The following is a 17,382-nucleotide window of genomic DNA, read 5'->3' as shown; positions in this document are numbered from 1 at the left end:
CCCAAATGAAAGAAAAGTTTCCTGGTACCTCCTGCTGTCCCTCACAAGCCTCCTTGCCTCTGTCCTACACCCTGCACACGGGGCCATGGGGCTGTGGCACCTGAGGGCACCGGTGTGGGGACAGAGCTGGACAGGGCAGGAGAGACCAGGGCGATCTTTATTACGCAGCAAACTCAGCGGGAAGCAGTCAGGCGGCGTCCCCCCACGCGGGGGCTGGGGGGCGGGGGCGCAGGGTGGACACGCCCAGAGGGGACAAGAGCAGGCAGCCCCCACGCTGCCCACGGAGCTCCCCAGTCTGCCGGGGCCCTCCCTCCCTCTCCTCTTTCTCACCCACACCCCCCTTCCTCTGCGTGGGCCCCTTGGCACTCAGTCAGGCCCAGCAGGGCAGGATGGGCCGGGCCAAGCTGACGTGGGCTCCGTGGGACCCTTTCCCGGGCTCAGGCTGCAAGGACAGAGCGAGGTGTGTGTGTGCGCATGCGCACGTGTGTGTATGCCTGCGTGTGCATGTGTGTGTGCGTGTGTGTGTGCGTGCATGTGTGCGTGTGTGTGCGTGCATGCATGTGTGCGTGTGTGTGTGTGAGTGTGTGGTCCAGCATATCCCAGAAGCCTGGAGGCTCAGAACAGGCTGGGGCAAGGCGACGGAGCGAGTGCGGGCGGTTCAAAGGCACTGGGGCCAGTGGGGAGCATCCCCAGAGCTGGGGAGGACTGGCATGGGGTGCGCAGGCTTGAGGCGGAAAGCAATCCTTCAAGGCACCCAGGGACCCCGACTTCGCTTCCAGCTTTGGGGGAACCCGGGAACTTCATTTGGGGGCCGCCCAGGCTGCAGAGGGGCAGCCTGCAGGAGTCCAAGTCTCTGGACGTCCAGGTTGGCTGGGCACGGAGGGGGTCCGCTCAGGCCTCGGCGCCCCCGAAGGCCAGGTTGTCGCGGACCATGAGCGTCTTGCGGAGGTCTCGGTCCACCAGGGGGCGCTGCATGCGCCACTTGTGCGCCTCCTGCAGGCCCGGCTCGAAGTAGTAGATGCAGGCGCCGAAGCCCACCAGGATGAGGACGGAGATGACCAGGTAGAGGGGCACGAACCAGTCCAGGAAGTGTGGCATCTCGACAGCGGCCGGGGCTGGGGGGACGGAGCCGGGCGTCACGGAGGGGCCCCGTCCCTCCCACCTGCCCGTGGGGTGCAGGACCGCCCCCCACCTCCAGGTTCACAAAACAGCCCTTTACAGGAGCACTGAGGCCCAGAAGAAGGGGAGGGTCCTAACCGAGACCCCCCTGTCCCGGCTCCCCCAGCAGACCCAGAGGGACCCCCTCTGCTCCTACCCCCCAAGGAAGAAGGAGCTTCTGGAGAAGTCATGCTCAGCCTGTGTGTCCTCGGGAAAGTGGCCTGGCCTCTCTGGGCCGCCCGGCCGTCCTGAGGGAGGGACCTGAACGGGAATGGGGGCCGCCTGGCCTGTAAGCAGGGAGTGTGGACCTCTGATTTTTCTGGCCGAGACTGTTAGAACATCTCTACTGGCCTTTACAGGTAAGTCCATGGCCACGTTTCATTAGGAAGGAAGGTCCCCAAGTGGGTTTTGGTGGCCACTGTGGGGACGATCCCGGGAAACAGTCACCAGAGGCCGCGGTCACTTAGGGGAATGGGGAGAGGGTTGACCCGGGGCACCGGAGGCTTCCCTGGTTTGTCCCCAGACCCCGCCCCACAGGTGAGTCTTGGAGGGGCTGGGACCCAGGGGAGGGGGAGACGCCACTTCCTGTCCTGTGTCCCTCCGGCCCCCACACACCTGGTCTGAACCCGCACCGTCTGCAAGGACCCCATCCCAGAAGGCAGTGATACGACTAGAGGCCTCAGGGCTGGGGGTCCCCCCAGTCTCTGCCTTTCTGGCCTGCTACAGAGAACTCTGGATGGGGGGGACAGAGGAGAAGGACTACACCCCCCCAAGCAGGACGCCGGCCTAGACCAGCCTGAATGAGCCGTGTTCCCACCGAGTTTCTGCAGCTCAGACACAAGAGCAGGCACTTGGGGCCCGGCCCTGCTGTGAGCCTGTGGAGGGGGCTTCAGGGCCCCCCACCGTCAATCCTGTCCTGAGCAAAGTGCCAGGCTCCTCAAGCCACCTGGAGACCATGCAACGTGTCCAGCCTTGTCAGGGCCTTGGCCTTGCTGAAGCCAAAACTCCGTCCTCCTGTGTGACCTTGGGCTATGCCTCACCCTCTCTGGGCTTAGGGCTCCCAGCGAACAGAAGCATGACGGGGCAGGGCGGGAGGGGGCCCGGGGGCTCAGGGAGATGTTCCAATCCCGTTCCAGGCTGTCGAGCCCCTCCGCTGCCTCCCGGGCCCCAGCCACTGGGTGTCCCTGCACCCCTGCCCGCCAGCCCCCGGCCCGCAGACCCACCTGGAGCCCTGCCGATGCCCCGTCTGCAGCTTCTGGGCTGAGCACAGGGCCCTGGCCTGGGCAGCTCAGCGCTGGCCTGTGGATCCCGTCGCCGCGGCCGCCCCCAGAGTCTCTGCCGTCTGCAGCCGCCCTGGGTGCTGGAGGCGAAGGGAGGAGGGGGAGGCCAAGCCCCCCCGGGAGAGAGGGCCTCTGGCCAGGCCGGGAGGGGGCTGTTGTGGGCCGGCTCCACACCCTGGAACCTCTCCCTGCCCATCGGAGACCCTGGCTTCAGCCCCCCACTCCCAGGATGGCAGGAGGTGGGACCTGGCTCAGCCAATCAGCGGGGCGGGCAGAGCCGGGGCTTTATCCTCCGTTGCCACGGCAACCAGCCTCTGTTCTGGATCCCAGTGGTACAGAGAGGACGGACGAGGGTGCAGATTCGGGGAGGGGGGCCTGGAGAACGCTCAGCAGGGGTGGCGCGTTTGCCTTTGGAGAGTAGCAAGAGCTTGGGGTCCCGGGCAAGCGGGTGTGGACAGAGGCAGTGACCCCATGAATCCAAGGGGACGGGTGGTTGTTTGGGGGAAGGAACAAGGCAGAGACTGAGGGTCAGCATCCACCGGCCCAGGGCAGCACCTGCATCCTAGCACCGGATGCTGATTCCGGGGCCTTATGGAGTTTGACCCTCCAAGGTCACGAAGCCAGAGAGTGGTGAAGCCAGCTGGCCTGTGCGGGCCCCAGCTCCGTACCCGGCAGGGGTCCCCCCAACACCAGGCCTCAGCGGTGTTGTGTGGCCTCCCCAGGGGGCCTCTGTCCCCCACCTGCTTTGCTCTTGTGCAGCCTCTTTTTTTTTTAATCTTTTTGGTGATGTTGAGGGGTTACTCCCGGCTCTGCACTCAGGAATTACTCCTGGAAGTGCTCGGGAGTATCTATGGGATGCTGGGGATCAAACCCGGGTCAGCCGTGTGCAAGGTAAACACCCTGTAACTCTCACTCTGGTCCCTCTTGTGCAGCCTTTGCTCGTGTCCTGTTGGTGTCCCCACTGGTAATTCCCGCTGGGCCCTCCTGTGGTCTCTCCTTCCAAATATCTGCATTTGCTCCCTGAATCCAGGGGCTACTCAGACCTCCCCGCTCTTGGGGAGGCTTCTCTGGCCCCCAGAATAGCTTCTTCCTACCTGCCCCTCTTGGTCCATCCCCAGATGGACTTTGTCTTCACGCTCTCACTGCCCTACCTGACTTTTATTTTTTTACAGTAGATTTTTATCTGTTTATTTTTTTTTGTTCTTTTTTTTGCTTTTTGGGTCACACCTGGCGATACACAGGGGTCACTCCTGGATCTGCACTCAGGAATTACCCCTGGCGGTGCTCAGGGGACCCTATGGGATGCTGGGAATCGAACCTGGGTTGGCCGCGTGCAAGGCAAACGCCCTACCCACTGTGCTATCGCTCCAGCTCCTTATCTGTTTATTCTTAATTCTTTTTTAAAAATTTTTTTATTGAACCACCATGTGGAAAGTTACAGAGCTTTCAGTCTCAAGTCTCCGTTATACAATACTCAACACCCATCCCTTCACCAGTGCACATATTCCACCACCAGGAGCCCCAGTATACCTCCCCCCCACTCCGCCTGTGTAGCTAATAGATTTCACTTTACTTTGATTACCTTCAATATTTCTTTTTTTTTTTTTTTGCTTTTTGGGTCACACCCGGCAACGCACAGGGGTTACTCCTGGCTCATGCACTCAGAAATTACTCCTGGCGGTGCTCGGGGGACCATATGGGATGCTGGGAACCGAACCCGGGTCGGCCACGTGCAAGGCAAATGCCCTACCCGCTGTGCTATTGCTCCAGCCCCGATTACCTTCAATATTTCAACAAAAAAAAATCACTATTATTGTTTGGAGTTTCCCCCCCCCCCCAGTCAGACCTGTTGAAAAGGAACCATTTGATAATGTTTTCCATTGCTGATAATTAAGAGATATGAGGTTGTGTGGCTGCTGTTGCGGCCGCGCGGTTTCAGATTTCTGTATTTTAGTAACTAAGTCCAGGGAAATTTCTGCCAGAAATTGCATCACTGCAAGCTTTTACTTCCCTTTTGTGGTGCTCATAAAATGGAAAAGCCGAGAGAGAAAACCCTTTCCCCTCCTGGTGCATCGTGGGGCAGTGGCTCAGTTCACAGTCTATAGACATTTCTGCAAGAAGCTGCTGGTGCCCAAAGTAGTTTAGTTGGCCTCTGGGATCATGCTCGTGCAGCAGTGGAAAGGCCGCACACGTGTGGCCACTGCACTTAAATCTCCGTGGAGGGCGGGGCCGGTACCGCCCCCATCCCAGGATCTCCCATGAGTCCCCGTTTCTGCAGGCTTGTACCTCCTTTTTGTGCTCATAAATGGTGGTCGCCATGCTGTGCCCGGAAAAGAAGAGCCGAGAGAGGAAAAACCCTTCCCTCCTGGTGCAGCGTGGGGCAGTGGCTCAGTTCACAGTCTAGAGACATTTCTGCAAGAAGCTGCGTTGCCCAAAGTAGTTTAGCTGTCCTCTGGGATCATGCTCGTGCAGCAGCGGAAAGCCCTACCTGACTTTTAGGGGGCCCTCCCCACCCCAGGTGGTGAGAAACCCAAGCCCCACCTGGGCCGGCACCCAGGAAGCCATTTACAAAGCAAGACATGCCGTGTCTGGGTCAGCAGGCACGTGAGGACCCCGGGTTCTCACGGTCCGCTCCCACGAATAGATCCGTGTCTCCGTGTCGGAACAGGAAGGTCCCGACTCCTCCTCGGTCATGGGAGGGGGCGCCAGGTCTGTCCCAGAAATGCCACGAGTCCCTGCTGAGGAAGAGCCGGGAGTTAAGTCCTGAGCTGCAACATCCCCACCGATTTATATTCAGATTGACAGTTCCCCACCCTGACCGCAGCCAAACTGGGCCCCTCGCCCAGCTGCACCCAACCCGCTCCCCAGAACTTCCTGTTCGAGTCCAGATCCAAGCCTGACCCTCGTTTTCTGCAAGCTCTGGGGTCTCGGAGCTCCACATTCTGGCACTGGGGGGGGTCTCTGGTCTCCCTCTCACCTCCAGTTTCCTAGGAATTCTAAATCCTGTCTCAGGACCGTCAACGAAGGTTCCCTCGGGTAGAAATGCTCTTCCCGCAGTCACGTGGCTCATTCTCGGCTTCGTTCTTGTTTCTGCTGCAGGGGGACCTTGTCAGTGGGCCCCCTCCTTAGCCGCCCCATCTGAAGGGGAGCCCCCCAACACCCTGGCTCCCCTTTCAGCTTCCATTTTCTCTACAGTCTTGTCTTCCCATTTTGTCAGAAACTGCACAACGTCTGAGATTTTGCCCCCAAAACGAATGAATTTACTGTTCCTGACTGTTTGGCAACTGTCTGGGACTGTTCCTTGGTTGTTTTGTTTTCCCGACAGTCAAGAAAGCTCAGTTGTGGGGGTGGAGCGATAGTACAGCGGGTAGGGCATTTGCCTTGCACACGTCTGACCCGGGTTGTTCGATTCCCAGCATCCCATATGGGAGTAGCCCTGAGCTTCACCAGATGTGACCCAAAAAGCCAAAAAAAAAAGAAAGCCCTGTTGCCCCTAGGACCACCTTAACTGAATTATAGACCCCACAGACTTGCTTTGAGATTGGGAGTGGTATATAAAGAAGAAAATCTGAGCTTGGGGCTCAGGTAGCACAGCAGGAAGGGCATTTACCTTACACGTGGCTGACCTGGGTTTGATATTCCCAGTGTCCCATATGGTCCCCCGAACACCATCAGAAGTAATTCCTGGGGCTGGAGTGATAGCACAGCGGGTAGGGTGTTTGCCTTGCACGCGGCCGACCCGGGTTCGAATCCCAGCATCCCATATGGTCCCCTGAGCACCGCCAGGGGTGATTCCTGAGTGCATGAGCCAGGAGTGACCCCTGTGCATCGCCGGGTGTGACCCAAAAAGCAAAAAAAAACAAAACAAAAACAAAAAAGAAAACCTGAGCTTTTCTTTCTAAGAGGGGAGGCCACACGCAGTGGTGCTGGGGACGGGGCCTCAATCTCCGTGCTCCCACGTGCAAAGCAAGTGCTCCAGCCTCAGCACCATCTCCCCTGCTGGCTCCCAGGGATTTGTAGGAGCAACTGCAAAGATGGAATCAAGCTGGGAGGGGGGTGGGAACGTGGTCCAGGGGCTGGAGCAGGGGGACCTTGTCAGTGGGCCTCCTCCTTAGCCGCCCCATCTGTGCCAAGGCCTGAGGGCGCAGTCTGCATCACCACAAGCCTTGGTCCCCACCCAATTAACCAAGGTGGAGAAGTGGGAGGTAAGGTTTGGAAGGAGGACGCCACAGGAGAGCGAGTGAGCATAGACGAACGAAAATGAACACTGAATCCCCTGACGCCTTCTCTCTCCCAGGCTGTGCCCTAAAAGGCTGGTCCCACTAAGGCATCAAAGGCCCGCGCAGCCACGCCCCCTTCTGAAAAGGAGCTGCGGTTCCTTTAATGGGCCCGCCCCGCCCCGTCCCCGCTAAGCCCCGCCCCCAAGTCACGTGGGCTTCGGCGCCGCGCTTAGGGGCGGGGCTCAGGGTCTTTTGAAAGTCCGGCGCGTACCCCGGGAGAAACGGTCTGACCCGCGACTGCGATGTCGGTGCTGCGGCCGCTGGACAAGCTGCCCACCCTGAACACGGCCACCATCTTGGTAGGGCCAGCACCCCGTTTCCGCGGCCGCCTGACCTCTTCTGCTGCCCCGCAGCCGCCCGCTGCCCTCTCCGAGGGGCCCTGGGGCTCGCTCTTCCGGCAGGGTGGGTTGTGGTAGGCGGGAGAGCCACGCTCAGCTGAGCCAATCGGTGCAGCCGCTCTGTGAGACGGAAGGACGCCTTCACCAATAGCTGCGCGACGGGCTCTTTCTGATTGGCTGGGCCCGAAGAGGCGCGCGGACCTCTTGAGTTCGGCGCTCTGATGGGTTTCGGGGGCTCGGCTGCACGGACCCCCGCATCCCAGAAAGCTCAGGCTTCCCTGGAGAGGGATGGGGTGGGGGGAGGTGTTGTGCAAACGGGACCCGAACCTGGAGCGCGTGGTTCCCAGCCGGCTGCTTTCTGTCCAAGCAGCTGGTGAGCACGGAGGACGCGCTTCTGCAGCAGCTGGCCGACGCGATTCTCCAGCAGGACTGCGCCTCCGAGCTGAAGATGTGAGTGGCGGGGACGCGGGCTCCTCATCACTCACTCCTTGGTGGCCGAAGCCCCGACGTGGGTCCTGTCCCTCCGAATCTTCTCCCGAAACCCCGCTTCAGGATCAGGGCTCAGCTCCGGCCCTCTTCTCATTCTCACTGGTCAGCGCCCCATCCTAGGTGTGCCCCGTCCCTCTCGGCCGCGGTCGTCATCCCCCTAGTGCTCCAGGAGAAAGTTTCTTGTTCACTGGGCTCTGTGCTCATCCCTGCCCCTGCCATCTCCAAGGACCCCAAAATCAGCCCCTTCAGGACCAGTCCTCTGACTTCTGATCATTGGTGATGCTCTGAGAGTGGACTTTTTAATAGCCCCCACATGGACGGGGGAAGAGCACATGCCCAGCGGCGTGAGACTGACCCCATCCACCAGCCAGTCCTAGCTGGCCAGCCCTGGGACATCGGATCCCCAGTTCCCTCCTGCCTGGAGGAAAGAGTCAGGAGTATTTGGAGGGTGGGGGCACCCTACAATCCTTGCACCCCATCAGCCGGCCACTGGCCTCTGCCCTATGTTAGGTGCCCTCTGGGGTGGGCGCATGTTGTCTTTATTCCTGCCATTTTCTGCCCTTTCAGCCACTTGGCAAACTCTCTCCCACTGCCCTCCAATGTCAGCCGGCCTCGGATTGACCTGATTGTGTTTTTGATCAACCTTCACAACAAGTTCAGGTGAGAGCAGGGGGCTGGGCAGCTGTGGGGTTCCCGGGGACCTGGCCGGGGTGGGCTGGGCTGTGACCTCCCCCAGGACGGGCGGGAGAGCAGGGAGGAGGCTGCAGGAGCGTCGCTGACGGGCTTTGTGCTGTCATCTGAGGTTTGGTCTGGGTCCCTGCCCTCTTGCGGGAGGTCGCAGCTGCTCCTGGTGCCTGCCAGGGAGAGGAAGACTTCAGCCGGGGCTGGCATGATAGTACAGTGGGTACAGCATTTGCTTTGCATGCTGCCAACCCGGGTTCAGTCTCTGGCACCCCAGATGGTCCCTTGAGCGCAGGGCTGGGAGCGAGCCCCGAGCACTGCAGGGACTTGTTGCAAAACCGCAACAACAACCAACAAAAACACAAAAGACTCTTGGGCAGTTTCCTGTGCCCTGATCTGGCGTGAGGAGGGGTCGCTGCTGTCCCCGCACCCGCCCACGCTCCGGCTTCCCTTCTCCGCCCGCCGCCAGCCTGCACAGCGTGGAGGGCTCCCTGCAGCACGTGGACGCCACCTTCTTCCTGGGGAAGGTTCTCTTCCTGGTCACCGGCGGTAAGTGCCCCCACCCGCGGGCCCAGGGCACTGGGATGGCACCTTCCGGAAGAAATCTGAAGTTTCTTGAGATCACTGACGAGACCTGCCTGGTGGTCCCCTGCCACCTCCGAGTCCGTGTAGACCCTGGGAAAGGCGCCTTGCACGTGGGGGGCTTCCAGCAGCCCCTCAAAGGTGGCGCCCAATCCCAGGTTGCGTGGGCTGAGGCTCCATCAAGCGCTGCCAGCGCCTGACCCCGTCCAGCTCCCCGCGAGCCGGACAGTGCCCTGAGCACCTTGTTTCCGTCCTTTTTTTTTTTTGGGTGGAGGGAGGAGCCCCCCCTACAGTGCTCAGGAGCTTCCCTGGGGTGGAATCAGGTTCATGTGCAGAGTCTGTGCTGAAGCTCCCTGAGTTTCCCTGGCCTCAGCCTCCACCCAGTCAAGCCTCTAAGGCCGGTGGTGTTACCTGTTTACACCCGAGCAGACTCGGCCCTCAGCTGCTCATCCGCTAATGACCTGCCCAGACCCTGTGACAAGGGGGAGCCCGGATGGGCCTGGGCTCAGCTCCTCCGAGGCCTTTTCCTTTCCTTCACCTGCCTTCGAGGCCTGGGTCAGGCGTGTCTGGGCACCCCCTCTCCTCTCCATGAGGGTCCCTGTTCTGTGGAGCCCTCCCACGCCCCGCCCTGAAAAGCAGGATGAAGGGATCGTCGCCCCACTGACAGGAAGAGAAGTCCCTGGAGGCCAGAGCGTTAGTCCAGCGGGGAGGGCGTTTGCCCTGCATGTGGCTGACCCCGGTTCAATCCCTGGCATCCCTCATGGTCCCCTGAGCACTGCCAGGAGCAATTCCTGAGCACAGAGCCAGGAGTTGACCCCTGAGCATCACCAGGTGTGACCCAAAAAGCAAAAAAGAAAGAAAAGGACACGGCCCCAGGGGGGCCCCCGGGGTGCGGCCAGCGTGGAGGTGGACACTGGCACATCCCTTTGCAGCCAGCCGGGAGGACCGCTGCAGCACGCACCGGAGCACGGTGGAGAAGCTGGCTCGCACCTACCGGAGCCCCCTGCTCTTCTGCGAGGTGGAGGTGAGGCGGGGCCGGGGCACGCAGGGCAGCGGAGTCGATCCTGGCGTCTGCCCAGGCCCGGCACCGGCACCGGCCACTCAGCCATTTATTTTGAGGGGCACAGGGGGTCTTCACATTCCTCCTGCCCACCCCGAGTCTTCCTCGTAGGACCCTGGGTGCGTGTCGCTCAGGGACAGGGGTGAGGTGAGGCGGCCCTGGTCTGTCACTCGCCAGGGTGTCCCCGTGCCCCTGGCCTGCTGGGCTGCACCCTGGGCGGCCCCCCCGCTGGGGCGGCTGGGGGCCGGGGGGCCTGGCCCGGGCCCGAGGGACGGATATGGGGTTGGCTCTGCCCTCACTCGCTTCCTTTGCTTTTCCTCTCAGAGGAGCCGGGTTCTGTGGCCCGCGTGGCCGTTTCTGCTTCGCTTTCAGGCTCTTCCTGCAGAACTAATCCTGAGGAGCGACTATTTTTTTTCCTTTGGCAGTGCCAGGGGTTGAACCCGGGGCCTCCGCCATGCGCGGACCCTGAGCACTGTCTCTAGGCCACACCCCGGCCAGGGCGGCCTTCCCTTCCCCTCCGTGAGCACCAGCGCGCTCTCACACCCAGCCCCGAGACCGCCCTGACTGCACACCCGCTGGGCTGCCCCCACAGATCTGATGTTTGGAGTCACCTGGCCATCGTGTGAGCAGGGTGTGTGTGTGTATACATGTGTTTGTAGTGTGTGCGTGTGCATGCGTATGTGTACTTAAGTGTGTGCTGTGTTTGTGAGTGGGTGTATATATGTGTTTGATGTACATGTGTTTAGTATGTTTAGTGTACATGTGTGTGCATGTGTTTGTGATCATATGTGCGTGTGTTTGTGAGTGTGTTTATGTGATATATGTGTGTGTTTATGTATATATGTGTATGTTTATGTGTATATATGTATGTGTGTGTCTGTGTTTGTTATGTGTAAATATATGTGTGTATATGTGTGTGCATGTATGTTTGTGTATATATGAGTGTGTATGTGTGTTATGTTATGTATTTGTGTCTATATGTGTGCGTGTGTGTGTGTTTATGTGTATATGTATGTACGTGTTTGTGTATGTGTGTGTTTATGTGTATATGTGTGTGTGTGCGTGTGTCTCTGAGTGTTTATGTGTAAATATGTGTATGTGTGTGTCTCTGTGTTTATGTGTAAATATATATGTGTGTGTTTGTGTGTCTCTGAGTGTTTGTGTGTAAATATATGTGTATGTGAGTGTGTGTGTCCTTAACTTTGTGAAGACTGGTGCAGTTCCCCGCGTGGCCATGAGGTGGCGCCCCACGCCAGCTCCTGGGGCGCAGGCCTCTGGCTCTGTGAGAAGCTGGGGCTGGTGGCTCAGGGAGGGCAGGCAGCGGGCACTCGGGCACTCGCTCTCGTCACTCAGGTGACACTGGGGCTGCCTTTGCGCCTGAGGCCTCTGGAAGGAGTCAGGCTGTTCCTGAAGAAGAAGCGCAGCCATGGCTGAGATTCGCCCTGACTCTGCTGAGGGCCGGGCTGAAGATGGGGTGACCAGGGGGACCAGGCCCGGCCCCAGGGACAGTGAGGGACAAAGCCTGGGCTGTCGGGGTGCCACCACCTGCCGCGAGCCAGGCCAGATCCCACAGCACCTGTGGGCCAGCCCCGCCTGAGGGACTCTTGTTCTCTGCTGCACCACAGCGGGGGGGCGAGACATTGCTTGCGCTGGTTTGGGGTGCAGGCAGGGGGTCCCAAAAAGCAGACCCTCGGGGCTGGAATGATAGCACAGCGGGGAGGGCGTTTGCCTTGCACACGGCTGACCCGGGTTCGATTCCCAGCATCCCACATGGTCTCTGAGCCAGGGGTAATTCCTGAGTGCAGAGCCAAGAGTGACCCCTGAGCATCACCGGGTGTGACCCAAAAAGCAAAGAAAGCAGTCCCCGGATGGAGCTCAGCACGCGTGGGTGGTACCGGGATCAGGCCCACGGCCTCACAGCCACAGACGCAGTGGACACTTTGCCACCAAGCTGCACCCTGGGACCTTGGTGGCTGTTCTACAGCCTCTGCTCCCCGCACCCCCCCCCCAATCTCCCGGTCTCAGCCATTAGGACCGGGAGCCCGAGGGACCGTGTCTGCCTGCTGCGGACTGCCCCCCGTGACGCTCGCTCTCCCCCGCAGACGGAACCCCTCCGCGGCGCACTGGCCCTGCGTCTGCTCCGCCTGCTGCTCATCTGTGCCGGCCACGTGCCCGGCGTCTCGGCGCTGGACCTGCTGGCCCTGCTGAGGCGGCCAGAGAGCCCTGCGCTGGACGAGCTGTGAGGTGCCCAGCAGCCGCCCCCTCAGGGGGGTCCCAGCAGCCCCCACCAACGGCCTCGTGTCCCCATCTGGCAAGTTGGTTCTTTCCCACGGACCAAAGAGTCAGGGAGTCCCGGTTCCCACCTGCCACTGAGGTTTGCCGACGAGGGGGCTGAGGCAGGACTGCAGGTGCGGGACTGGGCCTCGGGGCCTTCCAGAACCTTCCAGGGAAGGGCTCCCGTTGACGCGGCCACCTCTGGAGGCTTGAATGAAGTGAGCGGGGCGCCCTCGAATGGCCCCCGAACCCTGTCGTCCTGCGTCTCCACTCGGTTGCTTCTTGGTAGAAGCCGGATCTGGATCAGAGCTGGATGGGCAGCGGCAGACAGCGTCACCCCCCTCTGGGCCCGTCAGCACGCTGGGGCCGCCTCCCGCTCCCCTGGCAGTGCCACCCGGGCGGGCCCCGGCTGCGGGAGGCTGGGTCCGGCCTCTCGCCTTCCCTCAGGCCCTTCCAGAGCCTCGTGGGCGCCCCGTGGGGTCTTCAGACACCTGCCGCCCCCCACCCCCAAACCTGGAGACCTCAGCGCTGGCTCTGGGAGGGCCCCGATGCCTCCCGCCCCCGAGGCGGGCAGCCACCTGCTTCACAGGGCCTTGGTACACGGACCTGTTCCCTGCCCGGCCTGGCCTGGGCTGGAGCCCTGGCCTCAGGGGTGCCCACAGCCAGCTGGCAGCTGGCCCAGCCCACCCACCCTCCAGCTGGGTTCCTGTTCCCCATGGGTGGAAGGGTGGGGACCTCGGGCTGAGCCTCTGCAAGGGGGTGGCCCCGGGGACCCCAACCTGTTACCTGGAGAACAGACATCCATCCCACAGGGTCAACTCTGGGGGTGAAGGGCAGGGGGAGGGAGGGAGGCCTCTGGGGGTCTCAGGGAGGGGATGTCAATGCCTGCCCCCCCCCCGTGCCATTTAACAAGGGAAGGACATCATGTTCCCGACCGAGGATCTGGGACCCCTCCAGATGTCAGCTTTGGGGTCCCCTGAGGCTGCCCCCCCAGCAGAGCTGCTCCCTGAGCCCCTGGGGAGTGTGGCTGGGGGGTGTCACAGCCAAGCGGGCTGGGGCTGAGCAGGCTGCGGGGAGTGAGGCCGTGCCTGGGGCCGAGCTCAGGCTGTCACCTCCCAGGGGGGCTCAGGGTTCCCCCCAGTCAGGGCTGGCTGAGGCGGAAGCCAGGAAGCCGCGACTCTGTCCTTCGGTTCTTGTGATCCACTGAGCCGAGGGGCCTTGGTGGCGTCATTTCAGATGTCTGTAAAGTTCCTGCTGCTCCTTCACAAATGGGGTCAGTTTCCCATCCCCACCCCCCGCGGGACTAGTGTCCCCCTCAGGGCCATTGTCCCCACAGGGCAGTGCCCCCCTCCCTGGGACTAGTGTCCCCAATAGAAACTTCCCCTCCTGGGGCCAGTGTCTCCGAGAGAAACTGTCCCCACAGAGCGAGCACCCCCGGGGCCAGTGTCCCCCGCTCGGCAGCACCAAGGTTTGTGTCTGTGCATCGGGGCTCGGTCCTGTGGCCCGGGGGTCCCGGCCCGCTCATGCCACTCGTCCGCCCGATCCTGACACCTCACCCAGCCCTCCCGGCTGCGTCCACACCGCCAGGGGCATGTCCATCTCCCCTCGCGCTGAGGAGTGTTCGGGGGCGTCGGGGGACCCCCTTCTCCAGTCCACAGCTGGGGGTGAGCACTGGGATGGCTGCGGGGCCTGCCGCAGCTGCGACCAGGAAGTGGGGGTCTCGTGTGTTGGCTTCGGGGAGGGCAGAGCCGAGTTCTCAAGGCCAAGGGGTCCTCGGGGGGTGGTCCCACATCTGCGGCGCCACCCCCCAGCGGGCGTTCGAGGAGAAGGGGCGCTGGGGAAGGGGCTGCCTTGGGCTTGGGCGCCCCTCATCTGCCGGACAGCACCCCTGCGCGGCCAGGCCAGCAGAGGCCCCGGCCCTGGTGTTCTGCGGCCACGGGCTCCCGAGGGGGCAGCGTCTGACCCCACCCCAGGGGCTGGAGCTAGAAGTGGGGCGTCCTGGAGGGGGTGAGGGGCCACGGCCACCTCTGTGGCAGCCTTGGGGCCGCTGTCCCCCAACCCTTCTCTGCCTCCTCGCTGTCCCCGCGCCCGCCTGGCCTGGGCACGGGTACTGGCCGGTCCTGCGCCTTCCCGCCGGGGTCTCCTCGGTGGCCTTGAGGAGCCTCACGCCCCCCTCCCCGGGCTGGAGCGTGTGTGCAAGGGCCCGTGGGCGCGTGGCAGATGCAGGGGACGGGGGAGGTGGGGGGACCCAGCAGGCCCCCTAGCTGGGCTCAGGGCTCCCCGCCCCCATCCTTATCCTCCTCCTCACTGTTCCCGCAAGGGGGACCCTTCTTGGGGGTCTTCCTCTCCGTTCCTGAGAGGCAGGCGGAAGCCCGGCTCTGGGGGTCCAGACGGGCCGGCCACAGAGAACCGGCCAGTTCCCTGCAAGGCCGGGGGCTGCCCACTCCTCGCGGGTTCTCGAGAGTTCGGGTATTACTCACAATTACAGAGAAAACACTGCCAGGACACGCAGCCCGAGTACTTTCACATCCATGCCTGGGGCTGCCCCTGGGGACCGCCCCCCCCCTGCCCCCAGCGGGCCCCACGGCACCTCGCTCACCCCCACCTGCCCCCGGGGGCCACGCTTCACCGCCGTGGACCCCATCATCCCTCCACCCCTGGTCGCTTCACTTCCCCATCAGAGAAGGGGCGTCCGAGGGGTGCCTGTGTCGGCCGGGCGGGGTGTTGGGGGACCCTCGCCCTGGCAGACCCCCAGTGAGTCACTTCCTTACACTCCCCCGGCCCCTGCTGGGGTCGCCGCGGGCCTCGCACACGCGTGCTGGTGCGGTCGCGGTCACCTGAGCTGCCCCCGTGGCAGGTGAGAGCGGACACGCCTGGCGGGTGAGACCCGGGGCCCATGCAAACGAGGGCGTCAAGTGACTGAGTCCGGGAGGGCGAGACGGCCCAGGGCTTCCCAGCTCTCCTCTCCGGGGGTGGCGCCCTTACGCCCGGGGGGCTCTTGGCAGGGCTGTGGGGGCTGCGGTGCCACGTGGTGCCGGGGGTCCAGCCCAGGCCTAGAACCTTCGGAACCCAGGACCCGCTGGGGACCCCCAGGACTCCCCGCTTCCTGCTGAGGAGCAGCGGCAGGGGACAGGCGTGGGGGGCTGGAGCCTGCTTTGCACGCTGGAGGCCCAGGGGTCGAACCCTGTCACCACAGGAACCTCACCTGAATGTCCGCTGAGCAAGGCTGAGAGTGCCTCCACTCTCTCGGGCCCGAGACGGATTTCTTTGTCTTTTTTTTAAAGTTTTTTTTATTTGGTAATTCTTTCCTTCCTTCCTTCCTTCCTTCCTTCCTTCCTTCCTTCCTTCCTTCCTTCCTTCCTTCCTTCCTTCCTTCCTTCTTTCCTTCCTTTCCCTCTCTCTCTCTCTCTCTCTCTCTCTCTCTCTCTCTCTCCCTCCCTCTCCTTCTCTTCTCTCTCTCTCCTTCTCTTTCTCCTGTATGCCAAAACCAGTAACAATGCTGGGTCTCATTCCCCTGACCCTGAAAGAGCCTCCATGCGGCACCGTTGGGAAGGATGAGTAAAGAGAGGCTGCTAAAATCTCAGGGCTAGGACGAATGGAGACGGTACTGAGACTGCTCGAGAAAATCGACGATCAACGTGTTGATGATGATGATGATTCTTTCTCCTTTCGTTTCCTTTCCTTTCCTGAATGGCGTTTGCCTTGCACACACCAGACCTGAGTTTGATCCCGGCATCCCGTATGGTCCCCTGAGCACCACCAGGATTAATTCCTGAGCACAGAACCAGGAGTAACCCCTGAGCATCGCCAGGTGTGACTTTAAAACACTGGATTGGGGGGAGGGGGTGTGAGCCAGCAGGAGTCGGCCCCAGCTCAGCCATGTGTGTGTTAAATGTGCTTTCCACTGTACTACCGCTATGGCCCCTTGGTAACATGGCTTTACAGCTAAAAAAAAAAAATTGTTTTGCTTTGGGGCCAGCACACCCAGCGATGCTCAGGGCTCACGCCTGGGTCTGCCTTCAGGGCTCAAACCCTGTAGGCCTCTTGCAAGACAAACACCTCCTGGCTGTCCTGTCTCCGACTCCTGAGGGTAATTTAACTGCTTCATCATCCCAGCAAAGATCCCGGGCCTCCCCGAACCCGTCCGGGGGGCCCAGGAAGGCGTGTGGGGGTCCAGCAGCGCCTCTTCCTGTCGCCTGCCACCTGCCAAGCCCCTGCCCTGGGCAGGCCGTGGAGACGCCCTGGAATGTGGGACTCCGAGGGCGGTGTGCGCCCGGCCGAGAAGCAGGGCTGCCACAGCAAGACAGGCTCACGGCAGTGGCCCTGCTCTGCCCCGAGCACAGCCCAAGTGACCGTCACACAGGCACCTGTGCCTTTGTCCCGTCACCACACCCACTCGTGCCCAGATCCTCCTCGGCCGCCTACGCCTTCCTGCCCGGAGCTGCTCTGGCGCATGGTAGGGGCGGAGGGCCAGGCCCCCTGGGGCCCCCTCCGAGTGCCCGCTCCTCCTAGGTGCCTGCTGGCTGAGGCCCTGCCCACCCACCTCCTCCTGCCCCATCTGGACGCCCAGGCCCAGAAGCCACAGAGGGCTGGACTCACCCCTGCCAACTGGCCGTAGGTCCCCCTGCCCTGGGCCCGGAGCAGCCAGAGGCACATCTCCCCCTCGGCCCGCCTTGCCACCTGGCCACTGCCTGGAAGGTCCCGCCGGAGCTCTGAAGACCCTCTCCCGCCCTCCTGCCCCTCGGAGCCCTGGGACAGTTCCCGGCTCAGCGCGGAGGGTGTGGCACGGTTGCCATGGCCACTGGTGTGAGTGCAGGTGTAGGGTGTGTGTGTGTGTGTGTGTGTGTGTGTGTGTGTGTGTGAGAGAGAGAGAGAGAGAGAGGGAGAGAGAGAGGGAGACAGACATGGGCCAGGGGTATGTGGCGTGTGTGTCAGGGATGCGGGTCAGGGATGTACATGTGTGTCTGACATGGGTGTGGTTGTGTGTGCAGGACACTGATCAGGGGATGTGTGGTTGTGTGTATGGTCCTTGGTTCAGGGTGTGTGTCTGACCCAAGTAGGGTGTGGTGTGTGTGTGTGTGTGTGTGTGTGTGTGTGACACGGTCAACGTGTGGTTGTGTGTGCAGGACACTGATCAGGGGATGTGTGGTTGTGTGTATGGTCCTTGATTCAGGGTGTGTGTCTGTCTGACCCAAGTCAAGGTGTGGTGTGTGTGTATGTGTGTGACACGGTCAGTGTGT

General features: G+C 61.9%; 3 protein-coding genes across 4 annotated transcripts in view; 1 reads left to right on the top strand and 2 right to left on the bottom strand.

The window, feature by feature from the left end:
* Positions 1–138: 138 nt before the first annotated feature.
* Positions 139–2,683, bottom strand: SMIM45 (small integral membrane protein 45). The gene is made up of 2 exons (XM_055142339.1): positions 2,382–2,683; positions 139–1,115 (listed from the first exon to the last, which is right to left on the bottom strand). The coding sequence occupies exons 1-2, from the start codon at positions 2,632–2,634 to the stop codon at positions 892–894; spliced, it is 477 nt and encodes a 158-aa protein (XP_054998314.1). The 5' UTR covers positions 2,635–2,683; the 3' UTR covers positions 139–891.
* A 1,142-nt stretch (positions 2,684–3,825) lies between these two features.
* LOC129405909 (collagen alpha-1(I) chain-like) overlaps positions 3,826–17,382 on the bottom strand; it is a 28,293-nt gene continuing 14,736 nt past the window's right edge. The window contains exon 4 of the mRNA XM_055143626.1: positions 3,826–5,531. Coding sequence (XP_054999601.1) covers positions 5,505–5,531 — 27 coding nt within the window. The 3' untranslated portion in view covers positions 3,826–5,504. The remainder of the gene's footprint in view (positions 5,532–17,382) is intronic.
* On the top strand, positions 6,235–12,259 carry CENPM (centromere protein M). 2 transcript variants are annotated; one of them, XM_004610546.2, is made up of 6 exons: positions 6,235–7,017; positions 7,427–7,506; positions 8,113–8,205; positions 8,696–8,775; positions 9,741–9,832; positions 11,971–12,259. In XM_004610546.2, the coding sequence occupies exons 1-6, from the start codon at positions 6,961–6,963 to the stop codon at positions 12,109–12,111; spliced, it is 543 nt and encodes a 180-aa protein (XP_004610603.1). In that variant the 5' UTR covers positions 6,235–6,960; the 3' UTR covers positions 12,112–12,259. The 2 variants fall into 2 exon arrangements, with proteins under 2 accessions (XP_004610603.1, XP_054998312.1); XM_055142337.1 differs by having other exon boundaries at positions 6,252–8,205; positions 11,971–12,257.

Source organism: Sorex araneus, chromosome 6, assembly GCF_027595985.1.
Source record: "Sorex araneus isolate mSorAra2 chromosome 6, mSorAra2.pri, whole genome shotgun sequence".
Lineage (NCBI taxonomy): Eukaryota > Metazoa > Chordata > Mammalia > Eulipotyphla > Soricidae > Sorex > Sorex araneus.
This window is presented reverse-complemented; position numbering and strand designations above follow the sequence as displayed.